The 26,383-nt window shown below is 44.6% G+C and overlaps 3 protein-coding genes across 14 annotated transcripts in view; all 3 read left to right on the forward strand.

The window, feature by feature from the left end:
* The window catches only part of SUPT16H (SPT16 homolog, facilitates chromatin remodeling subunit), a 113,240-nt gene extending 104,956 nt beyond the window's left edge, over positions 1–8,284 (forward strand). For all 12 annotated transcript variants that reach the window (XM_085534807.1, XM_085534803.1, XM_085534809.1 and 9 more), the window contains one exon: positions 1,326–8,284. In XM_085534807.1, the coding sequence (XP_085390933.1) occupies positions 1,326–1,435 (110 nt within the window). In that variant the 3' untranslated portion in view covers positions 1,436–8,284. The remainder of the gene's footprint in view (positions 1–1,325) is intronic.
* A 135-nt stretch (positions 8,285–8,419) lies between these two features.
* On the forward strand, positions 8,420–25,551 carry LOC146751314 (uncharacterized; the record flags this gene model as incomplete). Its single annotated transcript, XM_085534819.1, has 4 exons — positions 8,420–9,371; positions 18,264–18,338; positions 20,503–20,525; positions 25,473–25,551. Coding segments are annotated over exons 1-4 (400 nt in total), but the record flags the coding sequence as incomplete, so codon positions are not given.
* On the forward strand, positions 20,533–25,274 carry LOC146751315 (uncharacterized). Its single transcript, XM_085534798.1, has one exon. The coding sequence runs from the start codon at positions 21,659–21,661 to the stop codon at positions 25,160–25,162; it is 3,504 nt and encodes a 1,167-aa protein (XP_085390924.1). The 5' UTR covers positions 20,533–21,658; the 3' UTR covers positions 25,163–25,274.
* Positions 25,552–26,383: the final 832 nt, after the last annotated feature.

The following is a 26,383-nucleotide window of genomic DNA, read 5'->3' on the forward strand; positions in this document are numbered from 1 at the left end:
GTAGGGTCTATGGGGTTATAGGGTCTATGGGGTTATGGGGTCTATGGGGTCAATGGGATCTATGGGGTCTATAGTAGTCTATGGGGCCAATGGGGTCCATAGTTGCCTATGGGGTCAATGGGGTCTATGGGGTCAATGGGATCCATAGCAGTCAATGGGGTCTATGGGGTCAATGGGATCTATGGGGTCTATAGGGTCTATGGGGTCTATGGGGTGGATGGGGGCTATAGGGTCTATGGGGTCAATGGGGTCTATAGGGTCTATGGGGTTATAGGGATCTATAGGGTCTATGGGGTCAATGGGGACATTAGGGTCTATGGGATCTATAGGGTCATTGGGGTCTATAGGGTCTATGGGGTCTATGGGGCTATGGGGTCTATAGTGGTCTATGGGGTCTATAGGGTCAATGGAGTCTATGGGGTCTATAGGATCTATGGGGCCAATGGGGTGGTTCAATGGAGTCTATGGGGTCTATGGGGTCCATGGGATCTATAGGGTCAATGGGATCTATGGGGTCTATGGGATCTATGGGGTTATGGGGTCTATAGGGTCTATGGGGTCAATGGGGGCTATGGGGTTATGGGGTCTATGGGGTTATAGGGTCAATGGGGTCTATGGGGTTATAGGGTCTATGGGGTCTATGGTGGTCTATGGGGTTATAGGGTCTATGGGGTCTATAGGGTAAATAGGATCTATGGGGTCTATGGGGTCAATGGGATCTATGGGGTCAATAGGGTCTATGGGATCAGTGGGGTCTATGGGGTTATGGGGTCTATGGGGTTATGGGGTCTATGGTGTTATGGGGTCTATGGGGTTATGGGGTCTATGGGATCAATGGGGTCTATGGGGTCTATGGGGTCAATAGGGTCTATGGGGTCTATAGGGTCTATGGGGTCAATGGGATCTATAGGGTCAATGGGATCTATGAGGTCAATAGGATCTATGGGGTCAATGGGGTCCACAGTCGCCTATGGGGTCTATGGGGTCTATAGGGTCTATGGGATCTATGGGGTCAATGGGGTCTATGGGGTCTATAGGATCTATGGGGCCAATGGGGTGGGTCAATGGAGTCTATGGGATCTATGGGGTCTATGGGGTCAATGGAATCTATGGGGTCTGTGGGATCTATGGGGTCAATGGGATCTATGGGGTCTATGGGGTCAATAGGATCTATGGGGTCAATGGGGTCTATGGGGCCAATGGGGTGGATCAATGGAGTCTATGGGGTCAACGGGATCCATAGCAGTCTATATGCTCACCGTCTTCCCCCAAATGACCCCAAAATCCCTTTATTTCACCCCAAAAACCAAACCCATCCCCCACAGCCGACCGCGAGAGCCAATACGAGGAGGAGGAGGAGCGCGGCCGGGGCAGGAAGAGGAAGGCGGCGCCCCACAGCATCCGTGGGGCAGGGCCTAAGAAGAAGAGGAAGTGACCCATAGAGCCCCATAGAGCCCCATAGAGCCCCATAGACACCCCATAGAGCCCCATAGACACCCCATAGAGCCCCATAGACACCCCATAGAGCCCCATAGACACCCCATAGCCGCCCCATAGCGGCCCCATAGACAGACACCCCATAGACGCCCCATAACTTTATGGAACCCAATGTTTTTGTCGGACTTTACCAATTTTGGGGGTTTTTCACCCAGATTTTTGGGTTGTTTCAAGGGGGGGTTGGTATAATGGGGGTTTTTGGGGGGTTTTATGGGGTTTTGGGGGGTTTTGGGGGGTTTTGGGGTGAAATGGGGGGGTTGAAGGAAAATTGGGGGGTTTGAAGGAAAAATGAGCCAAAATGGGGGAAATTTGGCCCAAAATGGGGGAAATTTGACCCAAAATGGGGGAAATTTGGCCCAAAATTGGAGGAAATTGGACCCAAAATGGCGGAAATTGGGCCCAAAATGGATCAAAAATGGAGGAAATTGGACCCAAAATGGACCCGAAATAGTGGAAATTGGACCCAAAATGGAGGAAATTGGACCCAAAATGGAGGAAATTGGACCCAAAATGGGGGAAATTTGACCCAAAATGGGGGAAATTGGAACAAAATGGACCAAAAATGGAAGAAATTGGACCCAAAATGGTGGAAATTTGACCCAAATTGGACCCAAAATGGAGGAAAATAGACCCAAAATGGTGGAAATTGGACCCAAAATGGAGGAAATTAGACGCGAAATGGTGGAAATTTGACCCAAAATGGACCCAAAATGGCGGAAATTGGACCCAACATGGATCAAAAATGGAAGAAATTGGACCCAAAATGGACCCAAAATGGAGGAAATTTGACCCAAAAATGAGCCAAAATGGGGGAAATTTGGCCCAAAATGGAGGAAATTGGAACAAAATTGGAGGAAATTGGACCCAAAATTGACCCAAAATGGAAGAAATTTGACCCAAATTGGGGCCAAAATGGTGGAAATTTGACCCAAAATGGTGGAAATTGGGCCCAAAATGGTGAAAATTAAACCCAAAATGGAGGAAATTGGACCCAAAATGGTGGAAATTTGACCCAAATTGGGCCCAAAATGGCGGAAATTGGACCCAAAATGGAGGAAATTGGACCCAAAATGGGAATTAGAACCAAATTGGACCCAAAATGGTGGAAATTGGACCCAGAATGGTGGAAATTTGGCCCAAAATTGACCAAAAATGGTGGAAAATAGACCAAAAATGGAGGAGATTGGACCCAAAATGGAGGAAATTGGGCCCAAAATGGACCCAAAATGGTGGAAACTGGACCCAAATTTAACTTAAAATGGTGGAAATTGGACCAAAAGTGGTGGGAATTAGAACCAAATTGGACCCAAAATGGAGGAAATTGGACCCAAAATGGATCAAAAATGGAGGAAAATAGACCCAAAATGGTGGAAATTTGACCCAAATTGGGCCCAAAATGGTGGAAATTTGACCCAAAATGGTGGGAATTGGACCCAAATTGGGCCCAAAATGGCAGAAATTGGACCCAAAATGATGGCAATTTGACCCGAAATGGACCCGAAATGGAGGAAATTGGACCGAAAATGGATCAAAAATGGAGGAAATTGGACCCAAAATGGAGGAAATTGGACCCAAATTGGATCAAAAATGGAAGAAATTGGACCCAAATTGGATCAAAAATGGAAGAAATTGGACCCAAAATGGACCCAAAATGGAGGAAATTAGACCCAAAATGGAGGAAATTGGACCCAAAATGGGGGAATTTTGGCCCAAAATGGAGGAAATTAGACCCAAATTGGGCCCGAAATGGTGGAAATTGGACCCAAAATGGGGGAAAATTGACCCAAATTGGGCCCAAAATGGAGGAAAATAGACCCAAAATGGAGGAAATTAGACCCAAAATGGGGGAAATTTGACCCAAAAATGACCCAAAATGGTGTAAATTTGGCCCAAAATGGAGGAAATTGGAACAAAATTGGAGGAAATTGGACCCAAAATGGAGGAAATTGGACCCAAATTGGCCCCAAAATGGTGAAAATTGAGCCCAAAATGATGGAGATTTGACCCAAAATGGAGGAAATTGGAACAAAATTGGAGGAAATTGGACCCAAAATGGACCAAAAATGGAAGAAATTGGACCCAAAATGGATCAAAAATGGAAGAAATTTGACCCAAGTTGGACCCAAAATGGAGGAAAATAGACCCAAAATGGAGGAAATTGGACCCAAAATAGTGGAAAATGGACCCAAAATTGACCCAAAATGGAGGAAATTAGAACTAAATTGGACCCAAAATTGTGGAAATTGGACCCAAAATGGTGGAAAATAGACCCAAAATGGCAGAGATTTGACCTAAAATGGTGGGAATTAGACTCAAAATGGACCCAAAAATGGTGGAAATTTGACCCAAATTGACCCCAAAATGGTGGAAATTAAACCCAAAATTGAGGAAATTTGACCCAAATTGGGCCCAAAATGGCAGAAATTGGGCCCAAAATGGACCCAAAATGGTGGAAATTTGTCCCAAATTTAACTTAAAATGGTGGAAATTAGAACAAAAATTGACCCAAAATGGAGAAAATTAGACCCAAAATGGTGGAAAATAGACCCAAAATGGCGGAGATTTGACCTAAAATGGCGGAAATTAGACCCAAAATGGACCCAAAAATGGCAAAATTGGACCCAAAATGGCAGAAATTGGGCCCAAAATGGAGGAAATTGGACCCAAAAATGACCCAAAATGGGGAAATTTGGCCCAAAATGGAGGAAATTTGACCCAAATTGGAGGAAATTTGACCCAAATTTGGCCCAAAATGGAGGAAATTGGACCAAAAATGGTGGAAATTTTACCCAAATTGGACCAAAAATGGCAGAAATTGGACCCAAAATGGTGGAAATTGGACCCAAAATGGAGGAAATTAGACCCAAAATGGGGGAAATTGGAACAAAATTGGAGGAAATTTGACCCAAAATGGAGGAAATTGGACCCAAAATGGACCAAAAATGGAAGAAATTGGACCCAAAATGGACCCGAAATGGAGGAAATTGGACCCAAAATGGAGGAAATTGGACCCAAAATGGTCCCAAAATGGAGGAAAATAGACCCAAAATTGGAAGAAATTGGAACAAAATGGAGGAAATTGGACCCAAAATGGACCAAAAATGGAGGAAATTGGACCCAAAATGGTGGGAATTGAAGGAAAATGAGGGAATTTGAACCAAAAATGACCCAAAATGGGGGAAAATTGGCCCAAAATGGAGGAAATTGGACCCAAATTGGAGGAAATTTGACCCAAATTGGGCCCAAAATGGCGGAAATTGGACCCAAAATGGATCAAAAATGGAAGAAATTGGACCCAAAATGGACCCGAAATAGTGGAAATTGGACCCAAAATGGTGGAAATTGGACCCAAAATGGAGGAAATTGGACCCAAAATGGTCCCAAAATGGAGGAAATTTGACCCAAATTGGGGCCAAAATGGTGGAAATTGGACCCAAAATGGACCCGAAATGGTGGAAAATAGACCCAAAATGGCGGAGATTTGACCCGAAATGGTGGGAATTAGAACCAAATTGGGGCCAAAATGGTGGAAATTGGACCCAAAATGGGCCCAAAATGGAGGAAAATAGACCCAAAATGGTGGAAATTTGACCCAAATTGGACCCAAAATGGAGGAAATTGGACCCAAAATGGGGGAAATTTGACCCAAAATGGTGGAAAATAGACCCAAAATGGACCCAAAATGGTGGAAATTTGACCCAAAATTGTAGACATTGGACCCAAAATGGTGGGAATTAGACCCAAATTGGGCCCAAAATGGCGGAAATTGGACCCAAATTGAGCCCAAAATGGTGGAAATTAAACCCAAAATTGAGTAAATTTTACCCAAATTAGACCCAAAATGGCAGAAATTGGACCCAAAATGGTGGAAATTGGACCCAAAATGGTGGAAATTTGTCCCAAATTTAACTTAAAATGGTGGAAATTAGACCCAAAATTGACCCAAAATGGAGGAAATTAGACCCAAAATGGTGGAAAATAGACCCAAAATGGCGGAGATTTGACCTAAAATGGCGGAAATTAGACCCAAAATGGACCCAAAAATGGCAAAATTGACCCAAAATGGCCCCAAATCCCAGAAGACACCACAAGGGTCCCAAAAATGCCCATTTTTTCCACAGAATTTGCCCAAATTTGGCCTTTTTCACCCCAAAACTTAACTATGCTTCAGAGCCCTCTAAAAGGGCCAAAAATGCACCAAAATGGGCCCAAAATAGCCCAAAATTGACCCAAAATGGCCCCAGATCCCAGAAGACACCACAAGGATCCCAAAAATATCCATTTTCTCCACAGAATTTGCCCAAATTTGGGCCTTTTCACCCCAAAACATTCCCAGGTTTCAGAGCCCTCTAAAAAGGCCAAAAATGCCCCAAAATGGCCCAAAATTGACCAAAATTGACCCAAAATGGCCCCAAATCTCAGAAGACACCAAAAGGGTCCCAAAAATATCAATTTTCTCCACAGAATTTGCCCAAATTTGGCCTTTTTCACCCCAAAAACTCTCCCTATAGATACAACCCCCCGCCATTAAAGAAGAGTCACTAAAAGGCCCCAAATTGACCCAAAATGGCCCAAAATTGACCCAAAATGGCCCCAAATCCCAGAAGACACCACAAGGGTCCCAAAAATATCAATTTTCTCCACAGAATTTGCCCAAATTTGGTCTTTTTCACCCCAAAACTTAACTATGCTTCAGAACCCTCTAAAAGGGCCCAAATTGCCCCAAAATGAACTAAAAATGGCCCAAAATTGACCCAAATCCCAGAAGACACCACAAGGGTCCCAAAAATATCAATTTTCTCCACAGAATTTGCCCAAATTTGGGCTGTTTTAACCCAAAACATTCCCATGCTTCATAGGCCTCTAATAAAGCCAAAAATGCACCAAAATGGCCCCAAATTGACCCAAAATGGCCCCAAATCCCAGAAGACACCACAAGGGTCCCAAAAATATCAATTTTCTCCACAGAATTTGCCCAAATTTGGCCTTTTTCACCCCAAATCATTCCCAGGTTTCAGAACCCTCTAAAAGGCCCCAAATTGCCCCAAAATGAACTAAAAATGGTCCAAAATTATCCCAATTCCCATAAGATAACATGAGGGTCCCAAAAATGCCCATTTTCTCCACAGAATTTGCCCAAATTTGGGCTGTTTTAACCCAAAACATTCCCATACTTCAGAGCCCTCTAAAAGGGCCAAAAATGCACCAAAATGGCCCAAAATTGCCCCAAAATGGCCCCAAATCCCAGAAGACACCACAAGGGTCCCAAAAATACCCATTTTTTCCACAGAATTTGCCCAAATTTGGGCTGTTTTAACCCAAAATATTCCCAGGCTTCAGAGCCCTCTAAAAGGGCCCAAAATGCACCAAAATGGCTCAAAATTGACCAAAATTGACCCAAAATGGCCCCAAATCTCAGAAGACACCACAAGGGTCCTAAAAATATCAATTTTCTCCACAGAATTTTCCCAAATTTGGCCTTTTTCACCCCAAAAACTCTCCCTATAGATACGACCCCCCGCCATTAAAGAAGAGTCACTAAAACGCCCCAAATTGACCCAAAATGGACCAAAATTGACCCAAAATGGACCCAAATTGACCCAAAATGGCCCCAAATCTCAGAAGACACCACAAGGATCCCAAAAATGCCCATTTTCTCCACAGAATTTGCCCAAATTTGGGCTGTTTTAACCCAAAACATTCCCATGCTTTAAAGTCCCCTAAAAGTCGCTAAAAGGGCCCAAAATTGACCCAAAATGGCCCAAAATTGACCCAAAATGGCCCCAAATCCCACAAGACACCACAAGGGTCCCAAAAATGCCCATTTTCTCCACAGAATTTGCCCAAATTTGGGCTGTTTTAACCCAAAACATTCCCAGGCTTCAGAACCCTCTAAAAGGCCCCAAATTGCCCCAAAATGAACTAAAAATGGCCCAAAATTGCCCCAAAATGGCCCCAAATCTCAGAAGACACCACAAGGGTCCTAAAAATGTCAATTTTCTCCACAGAATTTGCCCAAATTTGGGCTGTTTTAACCCAAAACATTTCCATGCTTCATAGGCCTCTAATAAAGCCAAAAATGCACCAAAATGGCCCCAAATTGACCCAAAATGGCCCCAGATCCCAGAAGACACCACAAGGGTCCCAGAAATATCAATTTTCTCCACAGAATTTGCCCAAATTTGGGCTGTTTTAACCCAAAACATTCCCATGCTTCATAGGCCTCTAATAAAGCCAAAAATGCACCAAAATGGCCCCAAATTGACCAAAATTGACCCAAAATGGCCCCAAATCCCAGAAGACATCAAAAGGATCCCAAAAATATCAATTTTCTCCACAGAATTTGCCCAAATTTGGCCTTTTTCACCCCAAATCATTCCCATGCTTTAAAGTCCCCTAAAAGACAGTAAAAGGGCCCAAAATGGCCCCAAATTGCCCCAAAATCGCCTCCAATTCCTCAAATCCTCCCATAAAACCCCATTTGAATTATAAAACCCACCAATTTTCCCAATTTCCCCCGAATTCACCCCAAAACCCCCGATTCTCTCAAAAACCCCCCCAAAAAAGCCCCAAATCCCCCCAAAATTGCCCAATTTCGCTCTTTTTCTCCCCATTATTTATCCCCTCGTTCTTGTTTTTTGGGGGAAAAACCGGTTTTTTTACGTTTTTCGTCTTTTTTCGGAGCCTCCCCCCCGTTTTTCCCCCTATTTCCCCCATAACCGGTAACTTCACGGTCTTTTTTCCCGGCGTCGCGTTCAATAAAGCAGAAATTTGGTTTTGTTTTTTCCTTTTTTTCCCTTTTTTTGCCTCATTTTTGGGTCGAAAAACCCAATTTTCGGCTCCTCCGCGCTTCGCTTCTCTGAGGGGGAAGATCTCAACCAATCAGCGAGCAGCCCGCCACCGCGCTCAACCAATAGCAGAGCGCGCTGTCCCCTCTAGTCCCGCCTTCTGCAGCGAGCCAATCAACACGCAGCACCGCGTGGAGCCAACCAATCAGCTGCGAGCATCGCGCTTTGGTCCCGCCTCCCACCATTGACTATTGAGTGTAAGTACTCAGCGAGTAGGCGGGGCGAGCGCATGCGCATTCCACAGTGGGCGGGTCCACGCCCTTTCTAACCCTCCTATTGGCTGATTCCTTGACGAGCATGACGCTCAGCCAATGAGTGGGCAGCGATTTGCGGTGGGCGGGACTACGTTTCTCCTTACCCTCCTATTGGTTGATTCATTGACGGGCGTATCGCTCAGCCAATCAGCGCGTCGAATGGGCAGGGTTTTCTCCTCACTCCACAGTGGGCGGAGCTACGTTGCTCCTCATCCCCCTATTGGCTGATGGATTGACGGGCGTGTCGCTCAGCCAATGAGCGCGTCGAGAAAGCGGTGCAGCGCTCGTGGGCGGGACTACGTTGCTCCTTAACCCCTATTGGCTGATTCATTGACGGGCGTATCGATCACCCAATGAGCGCCCAGAGCGGGCTGCGCTATGCAGTGGGCGGGTCTACATCCCTTCTTACCCTCTTATTGGCTGATTCATTGACGAGCGTGTCGCTCAGCCAATGAACGCGCCGAGTGGGCATCGCTTTGCGGTGGGCGGGTCTACGTCGCTTCTTACCCTCTTATTGGCTCATTCTTTGACTGGCGTAGCCGTGACCCAATGAGCGCTCAGGGCGGGCTGCGCAGAGCTTGGTGTCTAACCACCTCATTGGCTCAGCGCATGATTGACGTGGATGTGAACCAATCGCATCGCCGGAAAGCCAAGAAGAAGGCGTGTCTTCTCTCTTCCCGCTCTCGCTCGTCTGTGAGGGCGGAGCGGGCGCCATTTTGTGCGGAGCCCCCGAGCCAGGAGGTGGCGGCGGCGGCGTCGGGGCGGCCCAGCGGTGAGGCCTAGGTCCCAATTTTATATTAATATCTATATAATTTTTTTTATTTTTTATATATAAAACCTTTTGATTTCCACCATTTTGGGGGGAAAACGGCGGTTTTTTGGTGGGTTTTCGGGGCTTTTTTGTTTTTTATTATTTTTATCTATTTTTATGTTGGTTTTTAATAATGATATGAGGGTTTTGACTTCATAATTGCCGTTTTGAGGTGAATTGTGGCGATTTTGGGGCTTTTTTCTGGTTGTTTTTCAGCGTTTTAAGTATCGTGGCGATTTTGGGGCTTTTTTTTTGGTTTTAAGTATTTTTGGGTGTTTTTTACCTCATTTCTGACGGATTTGAGTCGGTAAATTAAGGGTTAATGGCCTAAAATGGGGCTGGGGGGGGTCGATATCGCGATATAACGGCGATAAATGGGGGCGGGGGGCAGCGGGAGGAGCTTATATACGGGGGTCTGTGGTCACGTGATAACAAGCCCCGCCCCCTTCCGGTCCCCCTTCCCACTTCCGGTCCCCCCCTTAAAGGAGAAGTAACACCCCCAAAATGGCACTTTTTAGCCCCAAAATCTGCCACTTTCCAGCCTAAAATGGCACTTTTCCACCCCAAAAATGGGTTTTTCTACCCCAAAATGGCCCCCAACCCCCCATTTCTACCGCCCATATTATCTTTTGGCCCTAAAATCCAGTTATTTCAACCCAAAAAACCCCCCCTAAATTCCTTCTTTTTGCTTTTTATTGCCCAAAATCGCATCGTTTCGCCCTAAAAATCCACTCAGGTCCCTTCAGTGCCATTTTATTGCCCCAAAATCGGGTTATTTTGACCCAAATTGGGTTCGTGGCCCATTAAGATCCACTTATGTCGGACCAATTCCCCTCGTTACAGCCCCAAAATCCCGTTATTTCACCCCAAAATCCCGTTATTTCACCCCAAAATCCCATTATTTCACCCCAAATCTATTCGTTTCGGCCCCAAAATCCCGTTATTTCACCCCAAAATCCCGTTATTTCACCCCAAAATCCTGTTATTTCACCCCCAAATCCTGTTATTTCACCCCAAAATCCCATTATTTCACCCCAAATCTATTCGTTTCACCCCCAAATCCCGTTATTTCACCCCAAAATCCCATTATTTCACCCCAAAATCCCATTATTTCACCCCAAAATCCCGTTCTTTCACCCCAAAATCCCGTTCTTTCACCCCAAAATCTCATTATTTCACCCCAAAATCCCGTTATTTCACACCAAATCTATTAATTTTAGCCCCAAATCCCTTTATTTTGCCCCAAAATCGCTTTATTTCACTCCAAAATCCCTTTATTTTGCTCTAAATCTCTTCATTTCACCCCAAAAACAGCTTCTGTCATCCCCAAAATCCCTTTATTTCACCCCAAATTCCATCATTTCACCCCCAAAATCCCTTTATTTACACCAAAATCCCTTTATTTCAACCCAAAATCCCATTATTTCTTCCCAAATCCTCTCATTTCACCCCAAAATCCCTTTATTTCACCCCAAATCCTCTCATTTTTCCCCAAAATTCCATTTTTTCACCACAAATCCCATCATTTCACCCTCATATCCCATCATTTCACCCCAAATCCCCCCATTTCACCCCAAAATCCCTTTATTTCACCCCAAATCCTCTCATTTCACCCCCCAAAACCCCTTTATTTTGCCCCAAATCTCTTCATTTCAGCCCCAAATCTCATCATTTCAGCCCCAAAATCCCTTTATTTCACCCTAAAATCCTCTCATTTTTCCCCAACATCCCATTATTTCACCCCAAATCCTCTCATTTAACCCCAAAATCCCATTATTTCACCCCAGATCCTTCCATTTCACCCCCAAATCCCTTTATTTCACCCCAAATCCTCTCATTTCACCCCAAAATCCCATTATTTCACCCCAGAATCCCTTTAATTCCCCCAAATCTCTGCATTTCAACCCCAAAATCCCCTCATTTCACCCCGAAAATCCCTTTATTTCATCCCCAAAATCCCTTTATTTAACCCCAAGTACCTTCATTTAACCCCCAAATTCCCTTTATTTACCCCAAAATCCCTTTATTTCACCCCAAATCTACTCATTTTCCCCAAAATTCCATTTATTCAGCCCAAATCCCATCATTTCATCCCCAAAATCCCCTTTATTTCACCCCAAATCCCCTTTATTTCACCCTAAATCTCTTCATTTCAGCCCCAAAATCCCTATATTTCACCCCAAAACCCTCATTATTTCACCCAGATCCTTTCATTTCACCCCTAAATCCCTTCATTTCATCCCAAATTCCATCATTTCACCCCAAAATCCCTTTATTTCACCCCAAATCCCCTCATTTCACCCCAAAATCCCTTTATTTCTCCCCAAATCCTCTCATTTTTCCTCAAAATCCCATTATTTCACCCCAAAATCCCATTATTTCACCCCAAATCTATTCATTTTACCCCCAAATCTCCTTATTTTGCCCCAAAATCCCTTTATTTCACTCCAAAATCCCTTTATTTTGCTCTAAATCTCTTCATTTTACCCCAAAAACAGCTTCTGTAATCCCCAAAATCCCATTATTTCACCCCAAATTCCATCATTTCACCCCCAAAATCCCTTTATTTACACCAAAATCCCTTTATTTCACCCCAAAATCCCTTTAATTCCCCCAAATCTCTGCATTTCACCCCAAAATCCCCTCATTTCACCCCAAATTCCATCATTTCACCCCAAAATCCCGTTATTTCACCCCAAATCTATTCATTTTAGCCCCCAAATCCCTTTATTCACCCCAAAATCCCTTTATTTACCCCAAAATCCCCTTATTTCACCCCAATTCCCCCCATTTCACCCCAAAACCCCTTTATTTCACCCCAAATCCTCTCATTTAACCCCCAAATCCCATTATTTCAGCCCAAATCTCTTCATTCCACCCCCCAAAATCCCTTTATTTCACCCCAAAACCCCTTTATTTTGCCCCAAATCCCTTCATTTCAGCCCCCAAACTCTTCATTTCAGCCCCAAAATCCCTTTATTTCACCCTAAAATCCCCCCATTTCACCCCAAAATCCCTTTATTTCACCCCAAATCCTCTCATTTTTCCCCAAAATTCCATTATTTCAGCCCAAATCCCATCATTTCACCCTCATATCCCCTCATTTCACCCCAAAAATCCCTTTATTTTGCCCCAAAATCCCTTTATTTCACCCCAAATCCTCTCATTTTTTCCCAAAATTCCATTATTTCAGCCCAAATCCCATCATTTCACCCTCATATCCCATCATTTCACCCCCCAAAACCCCTTTATTTTGCCCCAGATCTCTTCATTTCAGCCCCAAATCCCTTTATTTCACCCCAAATTCCTTTATTTCACCCCAAAATCCCTTTATTTCTCCCCAAATCCCCTCATTTTTCCCCAAAATTCCATTATTTCAGCCCAAATCCCATCATTTCACTCTCATATCCCATCATTTCATCCCCCAAATCCCCTTTATTTCACCCCAAATCCCTTCATTTCAGCCCCAAAATCCCCTCATTTCACCCCAAAACCCTCATTATTTCACCCCAGATCCTTTCATTTCTCCCCCAAATCCATTCATTTCATCCCAAATTCCATCATTTCACCCCTAAAATCCCTTCATTTCATCCTAAAATCCCTTCATTTCACCTCCGAAATCCCTTTATTTCACCCCAGATCCTCTCATTTAATCCCAAAATCCCATTATTTCAGCCCTAAATCCCCTCAGTTCACCCAAAATCCCTTCATTTCACCCCAAATTCCTTCATTTCAGCCCCATAATCCCATTATTTCACCCCAAATCCTCTCATTTAATCCCCAAATCCCTTTATTTCACCCCAAAATCCCCTCATTTCACCCCCAAAATCCCTTTATTTCACCCCAAAATCCCTTTATTTCACCCCAAAATCCCGTTATTTTAGCCCAAAATCCCATTATTTCACCCCAAATCTATTCATTTTAGCCCCAAATCTCCTTATTTTGCCCCAAATCCCTTTATTTCACCCCAAAATCCCTTTATTTTGCTCTAAATCTCTTCATTTCACCCCAAAAACAGCTTCAGTCATCCCTAAAATCCCATTATTTCTCCCCAAAATCCCTTTATTTCACCCCAAATCCCATTATGTCAACCCAAAATCCCATTATTTTACCCCAAAATCCCTTTATTTCACCCCAAAATCCCTTTATTTCACCCCCAAATCCCGTTATTTCACCCCAAAATCCCATTATTTCACCCCAAATCTATTCGTTTCAGCCCCAAATCCCGTTATTTCACCCCAAAATCCCATTATTTCACCCCAAAATCCCATTATTTCACCCCAAATCTATTCGTTTCAGCCCCAAAATCCCATTATTTCACCCCAAAATCCCGTTATTTCACCCCAAAATCTCATTATTTCACCCCAAATCTATTCATTTTACCCCCAATTCCCCTTATTTTACCCCAAAATCCCTTTATTTTACCCCAAAATCCCTTTATTTCACCCCAATTCCCCGAATTTCATCCTCATATCCCTCTATTTCACCCCAAAATCCCTTTATTTCACCCCAAATTTCTTCCTTTCAGCCCCCAAATCCCTTTATTTCACCCCAAATCCTCTCATTTCACCCCAAAATCCCATTATTTCTCCCCAAATCCTCTCATTTAACTCCAAAATTCCATCATTTCACCCCAAAATCCCTTTATTTTGCCCCAAATCCCTTCATTTAAGCCCCAAAATCCCTATATTTCACCCCAAAACCCTCATTATTTCACCCCAGATCCTTTCATTTCTCCCCCAAATCCCTTTATTTCACCCCAACTTCCATCATTTCACCCCAAAATCCCCTCATTTCACCCCAAATCCTCTCATTTAACCCCAAAATCCCTTTATTTCACTCCTAAAATCCCTTTATTTACCCCAAAATCCCTTTATTTCACCCCAAATCCTCTCATTTTTCCCCAAAATCCCATTATTTCAGCCCAAATCCCATCATTTCACCCTCATATCCCATCATTCCACCCCCCAAAACCCCTTTATTTCAACCCAAAATCCCCTCATTTCACCCCAAAATCCCTTTATTTCACCCCAAATCCTCTCATTTTTCCCCAAAATCCCTTTATTTCAGCCCAAATCTCATTATTTCACCCTCATATCCCATCATTTCACCCCCCAAAATCCCTTTATTTCACCCCAAAATCCCTTTATTTTATCCCAAGTCTTTTCATTTCACCCCCAAATTTCACCCCAAAATCCCTTTATTTCACCCCAAAATCTCCTCTTTTCACCCCAAAATCCCTTTAATTCCCCCAAATCTCTGCATTTCATCCCCAAAATCCCTTTATTTCACCCCAAAATCCCCCCATTTCATCCCCAAAATCCCTTTATTTCACCCCAAATCCCCTCATTTCACCCCAAAATCCCTTTATTTCACCCCAAAATCCCTTTATTTCACCCCAAGTACCTTCATTTCACCCCCAAATTCCCTTTATTTACCCCAAAATCCCCTCATTTCACCCCAGATCCTCTCATTTAACCCCAAAATCCCTTTATTTCAGCCCTAAATCCCCTCAATTCACCCAAAATCCCTTCATTTCACCCCAAAACTTCTAATTCCATCACCAGATCCCCACATTTCACCCCGAATCCCCTCATTCCTCTAAAACTACCCTCATTTCACCCCAAAATCCCTTTATTTCAGCCCAGAACCCCCTTGTTTCACCCCATATTCCATCATTTCACCCCCAGCATCCCTTTATTTACCCCAAAATCCCTTTATTTCACCCCAAAATCCCCTCATTTCACCCCCAAATCCCCTCATTGCACCCCCAAACTCCCATTATTTACACCAAAATCCCTTTATTTCACCCCAAATTCCATCATTTCACTCCAAAATCCCTTTATTTCACCCCAAATTCCATCATTTTACTCCAAAAATCCCTTTATTTCGCCCCAAAATCCCTTTATTTCACCCCAAAATGTCCTCATTTCACCCCAAAATCCCTTTAATTCCCCCAAATCTCTGCATTTCAACCCCAGAATCCCCTCATTTCACCCCAAAATCCCATTATTTCTCCCCAAATCCTCATTTTTTCCCCAAAATTCCATTATTTCACCCCAAAATCCCTTTATTTTGCCCCAAATCCTTCATTTCAGCCCCAAATCTCTTCATTTCAGCCCTAAAATCCCTTTATTTCACCCCAAGATCTCCTCTTTTCACCCCAAAATCCCTTTAATTCCCCCAAATCTCTGCATTTCAACCCCAAAATCCCTTTATTTCACCCCAAATTCCATCATTTCACCCCCCAAATCCCTTCATTTCATCCTAAAATCCCTTCGTTTCACCTCTAAAATCCCTTGATTTCACCCCAAATCCTCTCATTTAACCCCCAAATCCCATTATTTCTCCCCAAATCCTCTCATTTTTCCCCAAAATCTCTTTATTTCACCTCAAATCCTCTGATTTCACCCCAAAAATCCCTTCATTGCACTCCAAAATCCCCTTTATTTCACCCAAAATCATTTCAGCCCCCAAATCTCATTTCACCCCAGATCCCCTCAGTTCCCCTCAAATCCCTTCATTTCATCACAAATCCCCTTGTTTCACCCCAAAAATTCCTTTATTTCACCCCAAATCCTCTCATTTAACCCCAAAATCCCTTTATTTAACCCCAAATCCCCTCATTTCATCCAAAAACATCCTTATTTTGCCCCAAATTCCTTCGTTTTACCCCAAATCCCCTCATTTTGCTCCAAAATCCCTTTATATCAGCCCCAAATCCCCTCATTTCATTCTCATGTCCCTTTATTTCACCCCAAATCCTCATATTTCACCCCAAAATTCCCACGTTTCATCCCAAAGTTCCTTTGTTTAAACCCAAATTTCCTTTATTCCACCCCAAAATCCCTTTATTTCCCCCCAAATCTCGTCATTTTGCCCCAAAATCCCTTTATTTCAGCCTAAAACCCCCTTGTTTCACCTCCAGAACCCCTTTATTTCCCCCAAATCTGACCCCCCTTTCAAAAATACCCATTTTCGACCCCAAAAAGCCCCAAAATCCCCCATTTTCTCCCCATTTTCAACCATTTCCCCCCATATCTGCCCCCCCTTCCAAAAATACCCATTTTCACCACCAAAAAAGCCCCAAAATCCCCCGTTTTCTCCCCATTTTTAGCCATTTCCCCCCATATTTGAACCCCCCTTCCAAAAACACCCATTTTCAACCCCAAAAAGCCCCAAAATCCCGCATTTTCTCCCCATTTTCAACCATTTCCCCCCATATCTGACCCCCCTTCCAAAAACACCCATTTTCGACCCCTAAAAGCCCCAAAATCCCCCATTTTCTCCCCATTTTCAGCCATTTCCCCCCATATTTGAACCCACCATCCAAAAATACCCATTTTCACCCCCAAAAAGCCCCAAAATCCCCCGTTTTCTCCCCATTTTCAACCATTTCCCCCCATATCTGACCCCCACCTTCCAAAAATACCCATTTTCACCCCCAAAAAGCCCCAAAATCCCCCGTTTTCTCCCCATTTTCAGCCATTTCCCCCCATATTTGAACCCCCCTTCCAAAAATGCCAAATTTCGACCCCAAAAAGCCCCAAAATCCCCCGTTTTCTCCCCATTTTCAGCCATTTCCCCCCATATCTGACCCCCCCTTCCAAAAACCTCCATTTTTGACCCCAAAGTCTCCAAATGCCCCATTTTTCCCCCAAAATTCCTCATTTTCAGCCATTTCCCCCATATTTGAACCCCCCTTCCAAAAATGCCCATTTTCACCCCCAAAAAGCCCCAAAATCCCCCGTTTTCTCCCCATTTTCAACCCTTTCCCCCCATATTTGACCGCACTTCCAAAAATACCCATTTTCGACCCCAAAAAGCCCCCAAAGTCCCCCGTTTTCTCCCCATTTTCAGCCATTTCCCCCCATATTTGACCCCCCTTTCAAAAATGCCCATTTTCGCCCCCAAAAAGCCCCCAAATCCCCCATTTTCTCCCCATTTTCAACCATTTCCCCCCATATCTGACTCCCCCTTCCAAAAAAATGCCCATTTTCACCCCCAAAAATCCCCAAAATCCCCCGTTTTCTCCCCATTTTCAGCCATTTACCCCTAAATCTGACCCCCCTTCCAAAAATGCCCATTTTCACCCCCAAAATGCCCCAAAATCCCCCATTTTCTCCCCATTTTCAACCATTTCCCCCCATATTTGAACCCCCCTTTCAAAAATACCCATTTTCACCCCCAAAAAGTTCCCAAAATCCCCGTTTTCTCCCCATTTTCAGCCATTTCCCCCCAAATCTGACCCCCCTTCCAAAAATGCCCATTTTCACCCCCAAAAAGCCCTAAAATCCCTTGTTTTCTCCCCATTTTCAACCATTTCCCCCCAAATCTGACCCCCCTTCAAAAATACCCATTTTCGCCCCCAAAAAGCCCCAAAATCCCCCGTTTTCTCCCCATTTTCAACCATTTCCCCCCACATTTTAACCCCCCTTCCAAAAATGCCCATTTTCACCCTCAAAAAGCCCCAAAATCTCCCATTTTCCCCCCAAAATTCCCCATTTTCAGCCATTTCCCCCTATATCTGCCCCCCCCTTCCAAAAATACCCATTTTCGCCCCCAAAAAGCCCCAAAATCCTCCGTTTTCTCCCCATTTTCAACCATTTCCCCCCATATTTGAACCCCCCTTCCAAAAACGCCGATTTTCGACCCCAAAAAGCCCCAAAATCCCCCATTTTCCCCCCAAAATCCCTCCACCTCACCCATATCCATCTTCCTCTCTATTCTTTTCCAGGCTCCCCGGGGACGTTTCCATTCACCCCCCCAACCAAAAAAAACCCCCCCAACCGACCCCAAAATCCCCTTTTTTCACCCCAAAAAAAAATCAACCCCCCCCTTTTTTACCAAAAGGGCCCAAAAAACACCCAAAAAAAAAGGGGATTTTGGGGGGATTCGAGCAGCGCCATTTTTTCACCGCCTGCAACAGTAAGTTTTTCCCCCCTCCCCCTTTTGCCCAAAATTGCCCTTTTTCACCCCAAAAATCCACCTGTTGGGAGTGGGGGGGAGGGGGAGGTTCTGGGGTGGTCGAGGAGCCCCAAAATGTCGTTGTTTTACCCCAAAAACGCCTCCGGTTTCCCCCCCTCCCCCCCCCCCCCCCCCATTATCCTTTATCCTCTTTCGGGTCCTGTATAAAAAATGTCATTTTTCTGGGGGGGGTTTTGGGGCTTTTTGGGGTTTTTTATTTTTTTCTTCTTTTTTAATTTTTTATTTTAATTTTTTATTTTAATTTTTTATTTTTAATTTTTTTTTATTTTTTTTTATTATTTTTTCCCTTTTTTTTTTTGTTGTTTTTTTCCTATTTTTTTTCCTATTTTTCTCTATTTTTCTCTATTTTTTTTCCTAATTTTTCCCTTTTTTTCCCATTTTCCATTTTTCCCTTTTTTCTCTTTTTCCATTTTTCCCCTTTTTCCCTTTTTTTCACCTTTTTTCACCTTTTTTTCCCCCTTTTCTTCCATTTTTACCCATTTTTGCCCTTTTTCACATTTTTACCCCATTTTTACCCAATTTTTGTCCTTTTTTCCCATTTTTTGTCCAATTTTTCCCATTTTTCTCCATTTTTGCCCAATTTTTTTCCCATTTTCCTCCAATTTTTCCCATTTTTGCCCAATTTTTCCACAATTTTTCACTAATTTTCTCCATTTTTCCCCAATTTTTCCCAAATTTCTCCATTTTTGTCCAATTTTTCTCAATTCTCCCCATTTTTTTAAATTTTCCTCTAATTTTCCCATTTTTTCTCAAATTTTCCCAATATTTCACCATTTTCACCCAATTTTTGCCCATTTTTTTCCAATTCTCCCCATTTTTGTCCAATTTTCAAATTTAATCCTTAAATTTCTCCAAATTATTTTCCCCAATTTTTCCTATTTTTCCCCTTTTTTCATCGTTTTCCATTTTTATACATTTTTAACCTCAATTTTTTCCCCATTTTCCCATTTTTTCACTAATTTCCCCCCGTTTTTCCCCTTTTTGCCCATTTCCCCCCATTTTTAACCCATTTCTCCCCATTTTTGCCCGTTTTCACCCATTTTTTGACCCATTTTCCCCCTTTTTTACCCTATTATTGCCCATTTTTGCCTATTTTTACCCCAAAATTGCCCATTTTACCCATTTTTACCCAAATTTTGACCCTTTTCCCCCAATATTGCCCATTTTCCCATATTTTAACCCAAATTTTAACCCTTTTCCTCCCATTATCCCATTTTTTCCCTAATTCCCCAATTTTTGCCCCAATTTTTGCCCATTTTCCCCCTTTTTGGTCCATTTTCCCCCATTTTTGCCCGTTTTCCCCCTTTTTTGCCCATTTTCCCCCTTTTTGGTCCATTTTCCCCCATTTTTGCCCATTTTCCCCCTTTTTGGTCCATTTTCCCCCATTTTTGCCCATTTTCCCCTATTTTTCGTCTTTTTGAACCATTTTTTCATCCTTTTCCCCCATTTTTGCCCGTTTTCCCCTATTTTTCATCTTTTTGAACCATTTTTTCACCTTTTTCCCCCATTTTTGCCCATTTTTACCCCATTTTTCCCATTTTCCCCCTCATTTCCCTCTTTTCCTCTTCCTTCCCTTCTTCCTTTCTTTCCCTTTTACCAATTTCCCCCTTTTTTCCCCCAATTTCCCCCTTTTTTCCCAATTTCCCCCTTTTTCCCCCAATTTTCCCCTTTTTTCCCCCTACTTCCCCATTTTTTCCCTTATTTCCCCCTTTTTCCCCCCAAATTTCCCCTTTTTTCCCCCTTCTGTTCATTTTTCCCCCAATTTTCCCAAATCTCCCCTTTTTCCCCCCATTTTTTGGCCCCATTTTTCCCAATTTCCCCCTTTTTTCCCCCATTTCCCGCTTCCTTTTCATTTCCTCTCAACTTCCTCTTATTTTTACCCTTTTCTCCCTTTTTTCACCCCGTTTTTTTCGTTATTTTTTATTGGGTTTCGTTTCTTTTCGCCGTTTTCATTTCTTTCCATTATTATTTTTGCCCGTTTTCGTTCATTTTTACCCCAAAACCCAACCCCCCCCCCCCTCCCCTTTAAACCCAATGGGGCCCCCCTACTTCCTCCCCCCCCCCCCCCCCCCCCACTTCGGACCCTCTTTGGACCCCCCCGGAGCGTCGCCCCCTCCCCACACCACGGTAAGAGGGCTCCTCTTAATTAGCAGCTCTTAATTAGCGGCTCTTAATTAGCTAATTAACATCTCTTAATTAGCTAATTAACGGCTAATTACCTTCATTAGCGCCCACCCCATTTAGGCCCCTTCCCCCTATTACCCCCCCCAACCTTCATCCCCCCCCCTTCCCACTTCATTTCCCACCCCTCGTTTGCTTAATTAGCTAATTAGCATAATTAGCTAATGAGCACCGCCCCTTAATTAGCAGTGCTAATTAGCTCTGCTAATTAACCCCAATTCCCTCCTTACAACCCTGTTGACATTTAATGGAGTTAATTAGCGTTAATTGTCGTTAAGTAGAATGTTAATTAGTGGTTAATTAGTGGCTCTCGTTAACGGTGCTAATTAGCGGGTGCTAACAAGTTAATGGGATTCGATCTGTATTAGGGATTAAGGCCATTGTGCCATCTACTTAATTAACATAGCCCTTAATTATGGTGCTAATTAGCAATGCTCATTAAGCAGTATTAATGAGTTAGCGGTGTTAATTACCTGCTAATTAGTAGTGTTAATTAGCGGAGCTGTTAATTAGCTGACAATGGGGAAGTCATTATGGTGGAGGCTGGTTCATGTTCCCAATTAATGAGGCCTTCATTAGGGTCAACCCAGCATCTAATTAGGCTCCAGAGCCTTAATTAGCAGTGTTAATTACTTAGTGGTGTTAATTAATGGCGTTAATTAGTGGAGATATTGAGGTTGTTCCGGTTCTGAAAACCCATCAACGAGAACCTGGAGCTAATTAATTAAAACCTGAATAATTAAGATCTAATTAATTCCCATTAATTATGCTAATATCCTATTAATTATGCTAACGAGCGCCGTTAATTAACGAGGCGGGAGGTGATGGCTCCATTTATATCACACAGAGCCCATTTCCTACCCTAATAACCGCTTAATTAACAGTCTAATTAAATCCTAATTAAGCCGGACTGAGTTAATTAACACTAATTAGCGCTGTTAATCAGCACCGCTAACGAGGTTGGGCTCTGCTGTATCCAATCCATGCATGAAGCAGAGTTCTTATGGGGCTCCTGCCGCTAATTAGCAATGTTAATTAGTCAGCAATGTTAATTAAATAGAAGTGTTAATTAATTAGTCATGTTAATTAGTGACTTCCGCCCCACTTCCTCATTACTTCCTCGTTACTTCCTCGTAACTTCCTCGTTACTTCCTCGTTACTTCCTCGTTACTTCCTCGTTACTTCCTCGTTACTTCCTCTTTACTTCCTCGTTACTTCCTCGTTACTTCCTCGTTACTTCCTCGTTACTTCCTCGTTACTTCCTCGTTACTTCCTCGTTACTTCCTCTTTACTTCCTCTTTACTTCCTCGTTACTTCCTCTTTACTTCCTCGTTACTTCCTCGTTACTTCCTCGTTACTTCCTCTTTACTTCCTCTTTACTTCCTCTTTACTTCCTCTTTACTTCCTCGTTACTTCCTCGTTACTTCCTCGTTACTTCCTCGTTACTTCCTCGTTACTTCCTCTTTACTTCCTCATTACTTCCTCATTACTTCCTCATTACTTCCTCATTACTTCCTCTCCACTTCTGCCCCACTTCCTCTTTACTTCCGCCCCACTTCCTCTTTACTTCTTCTTTACTTCCTCTTTACTTCCTCATTACTTCCGCCCCATTTCCTCTACACTTCCTCTCCACTTCCGCCCCACTTCCACTTTACTTCCTCTTTATTTCCTCCCCACTTCCGCTTTACTTCCTCTTTATTTCCTCCCCACTTCCGCTTTACTTCCTCTCTACTTCCACCCCACTTCCTCTACACTTTCTCTTTACTTCTGCCCCACTTCCTCAGTATTTCGTATCCACTTCCGCCCCACTTCCTCATTACTTCCTCTCCACTTCCACCCTATTTCCTCTCCGCTTCCTCTTTACTCCTGCCCCACTTCCACCCCATTTCCTCGTTACTTCCTCTTTACTTCCGCCCCACATTCTCATTACTTTCTCATTACTTCCGCCCCACTTCCACCCCATTTCCTCTACACTTCCTCTTTACTTCCGCCCCACATCCTCATTATTTCCTCTCCACTTCCTCATTACTTCCTCCCCACTTCCGCCCCACTTCCACCCCATTTCCTCTACACATCCTCTTTACTTCCGCCCCACATCCTCATTATTTCCTCTCCACTTCCTCATTACTTTCACCCCACTTCTGCCCCACTTCCTCATTACTTCCTCCCCACTTCCGCCCCACTTCCACCCCATTTCCTCTACACTTCCTCTTTACTTCCTCTCCACTTCTGCCCCATTTCCTCTACACTTCCTCTCTACTTCCGCCCCACTTCCTCTCCACTTCCTCTTTACTTCTGCCCCATTTCCTCATTACTTCCTCTCCACTTCCGCCCCACTTCCACTTTACTTTCTTTTCACTTCCTCTCCACTTCCGCCCCACTTCCTCATTACTTCCTCTTTATTTTCTCTCCACTTCCACCCCACTTCCTCTACATTTCCTCTCTACTTCCACCCTACTTCCTCTTTACTTCCTCTCCACTTCCTCATTATTTCTTATCCACTTCCACCCCACTTCTTTACTTCAGCCCCACTTCTGCTTCACTTCCTCATTACTTCCTCTCCACTTCCGCCCCATTTCCTCATTACTTCCTCTTTACTTCCTCATTACTTCCACCCCTTTTCCTCTACACTTCCTCTCCACTTCCGCCCCACTTCCACTTTACTTCCTCTTTATTTCCTCCCCACTTCCGCTTTCCTTCCTCTCCACTTCCTCTTTACTTCCGCCCCACTTCCACCCCATTTCCTCTTCCTCTTCTGCCCCACTTCCTCTTTACTTCCTCTTTACTCCCACCCAACTTCCTCCCCACTTATACTCCACTTCCTCTTTACTTCCGCCCCACTTCCTCATTACTTCCTCTCCACTTCCACCCCACTTCCTCATTACTTCCTCTTCTGCCCCACTTTCTCATTACTTCCTCTCCACTTCCTCTTTACTTCTGCCCCACTTCCTCATTACTTCCTCTCCACTTCCTCATTATTTCCTATCCACTTCCACCCCACTTCTTTACTTCCGCCCCACTTCCTCTCCACTTCCTCATTACTTCCTCTCCACTTCCACCCCACTTCCTCATTACTTCCTCTTTACTTCCGCCCCACTTCCTCTCCACTTCCTCTTTACTTCCGCCCCACTTCCTCTCCACTTCCTCTTTACTTCCACCCCACTTCCTCTCCACTTCCTCTTTACTTCCGCCCCAGTTCCTCATTACTTCCTCTCCACTTCCACCCCACTTCCTCTTTACTTCCGCCCCTCTTCCTCATTGTTTCCTCTCCACTTCCGCCCCACTTCCTCTTTACTTCCGCCCCACTTCCTCATTGTTTCCTATCCACTTCCTCCCCACTTCCTCTTTACTTCCTCTCCACTTATGCCCCATTTCCTCATTACTTCCTCTCCACTTCCGCCCCACTTCCTCATTACTTCTTCTTTACTTCCTCATTACTTCCTCATTACTTTCTCTCCACTTCCGCCCCACTTCCTCTTTACTTCCTCTTTACTTCCACCCCACTTCCTCATTACTTCCTCTTTACTTCCGCCCCACTTCCTCTCCACTTCCTCTCCACTTCCGCCCCACTTCCTCATTACTTCCTCATTACTTCCTCTTTACTTCCGCCCCACTTCCTCATTACTTCCTCTCCACTTCTACCCCACTTCTTCTCCACTTCCTCTTTACTTCCACCCCAGTTCCTCATTACTTTCTCTTTACTTCCTCATTACTTCCTCTTCACTTCCACTTTACTTCCTCTTCTTCCTTTTTACTTCCGCTCCACTTCCTCATTACTTCCACCCCACTTCCACCCCACTTCCTCTCCACTTCCTCTTTACTTCCGCCCCACTTCCTCATTGTTTCCTATCCACTTCCACCCCACTTCTTTACTTCCGCCCCACTTCTGCCCCACTTCCTCTTTACTTCCTCTTTACTTCCTCTTTACTTCCTCTTTACTTCCTCTTTACTTCCTCTTTACTTCCTCTTTACTTCCTCTTTACTTCCTCTTTACTTCCTCGTTACTTCCTCGTTACTTCCTCTTTACTTCCTCTTTACTTCCTCTTTACTTCCTCTTTACTTCCTTGTTACTTCCTCTTTACTTCCTCTTTACTTCCTCTTTACTTCCTCTTTACTTCCTCTTTACTTCCTCGTTACTTCCTCTTTACTTCCTCTTTACTTCCTCTTTACTTCCTTGTTACTTCCTCTTTACTTCCTCTTTACTTCCTCTTTACTTCCTCTTTACTTCCTCTTTACTTCCTCTTTACTTCCTCATTACTTCCTCTTTACTTCCTCATTACTTCCTCTTTACTTCCTCTTTACTTCCTCTTTACTTCCTCTTTCCTTCCTCATTACTTCCTCTTTACTTCTTCATTACTTCCTCTTCACTTCCTCATTACTTCCTCTTTACTTCCTCTTCACTTCCTCTTTACTTCCTCCCCATTTCCTCCCCATTTCCCCCTGATGTTGACACTCCATTCACCCCCAATGGCTCCAATATTCACCAACTACTCTTGTCTGCTCTCCCCATCTCATCTCCAACCCCATTGACCCCCAACCTTCACCCCATTGACCCCCACCCCATTGACCCCCAACCCCACTGACCCCCAACCCCATTGACCCCCAACCTTCACCCCATTGACCCCCACCCCACTGACCCCCAACCCCAGTGACCCCCAACCCCATTGACCCCCAACCTTCACCCCATTGACCCCCACCCCACTGACCCCCAACCCCATTGACCCTCAACCTTCACCCCACTGACTCCCACCCCATTGACTCCCATTGAGCCCCAACCCCATTGACCCCCAATGCCCCCTGTTGCCCCCTATTGCCCCCCAATGCCCCCCAATGCCCCCTATTGCTCCCCAACCCCGTTAACCCCCAACCTCTCTCTCTCTTATGCCCTTACAGGCCATGGCCAGCAACGTCACCAACCCCATTGCCCCCCAATGCCCCCCATTGACCCCCAACCCTCACCCATTGACTTCCAGTGCCCCCTATTGCCCCCCATTGACCCCCAATGCCCCCCATTGACCCCCAACCTCCACCCCATTGACTTCCAGTGCCCCCAACCCCATTGACCCCCATCCTATTGACTTCCAATGCCTCCAACCCTCACCACATTGACTTCCAATGCCCCCTATTGCCCCCCATTGACCCCCAATGCCTCCCATTGACCCCCATTGACTCCCAATGCCCCCCATTGACCCCCAATGCCTCCCATTGCCCCCCAACCCTCACTCCATTGACTTCCAATACCCCCCATTACCCCCCATTGACCCCCATTGACCCCCAACCCCATTGACCCCAACCCCATTGACCCTCAATGCTCCAATATTGATCCCCAATGCCCTCCATTGACCCCCATTGACCCCCATTGACCCCCAACCCTCACCCCATTGACTCCCAATGCCCCCAACCCCATTAACCCCCACCCCATTGACCCCTATTGCCCCCCAACCCCCACCCCATTGACTTCCAATGCCCCCCATTGACCCCCAACCCCATTAACCCCCAACCCTCACCCCATTGACTTCCAATGTCCCCCATTGCCCCCCAACCCCATTAACCTCCATCCTATCTCTCTCTTCTGCCCTTACAGGCCATGGCCAGCAACGTCACCAACCCCATTGACCCCCAACCCTCACCCCATTGACCCCCATTGCCCCCTATTGACCCCCATCCCCATTGACCCCCAACCCCATTGACCCCCAATGCCCCCAACCCTCACCTTATTGACTTCCAATGCCCCCTATTGCCCCCCATTGACCCCCAATGCCCCGCATTGACCCCCAACCTCCACCCCATTGACTTCCAGTGCC

This window comes from Coturnix japonica, unplaced genomic scaffold, assembly GCF_054131305.1.
Source record: "Coturnix japonica strain WE unplaced genomic scaffold, WE-NBRP24 Scf100, whole genome shotgun sequence".
Lineage (NCBI taxonomy): Eukaryota > Metazoa > Chordata > Aves > Galliformes > Phasianidae > Coturnix > Coturnix japonica.

Coding starts and splice junctions, on each gene's coding strand:
- LOC146751315 (XM_085534798.1), top strand. CDS start 21,659: ATGTTAATTAGTGACTTCCGCCCCACTTCCTCATTACTTCCTCGTTAC.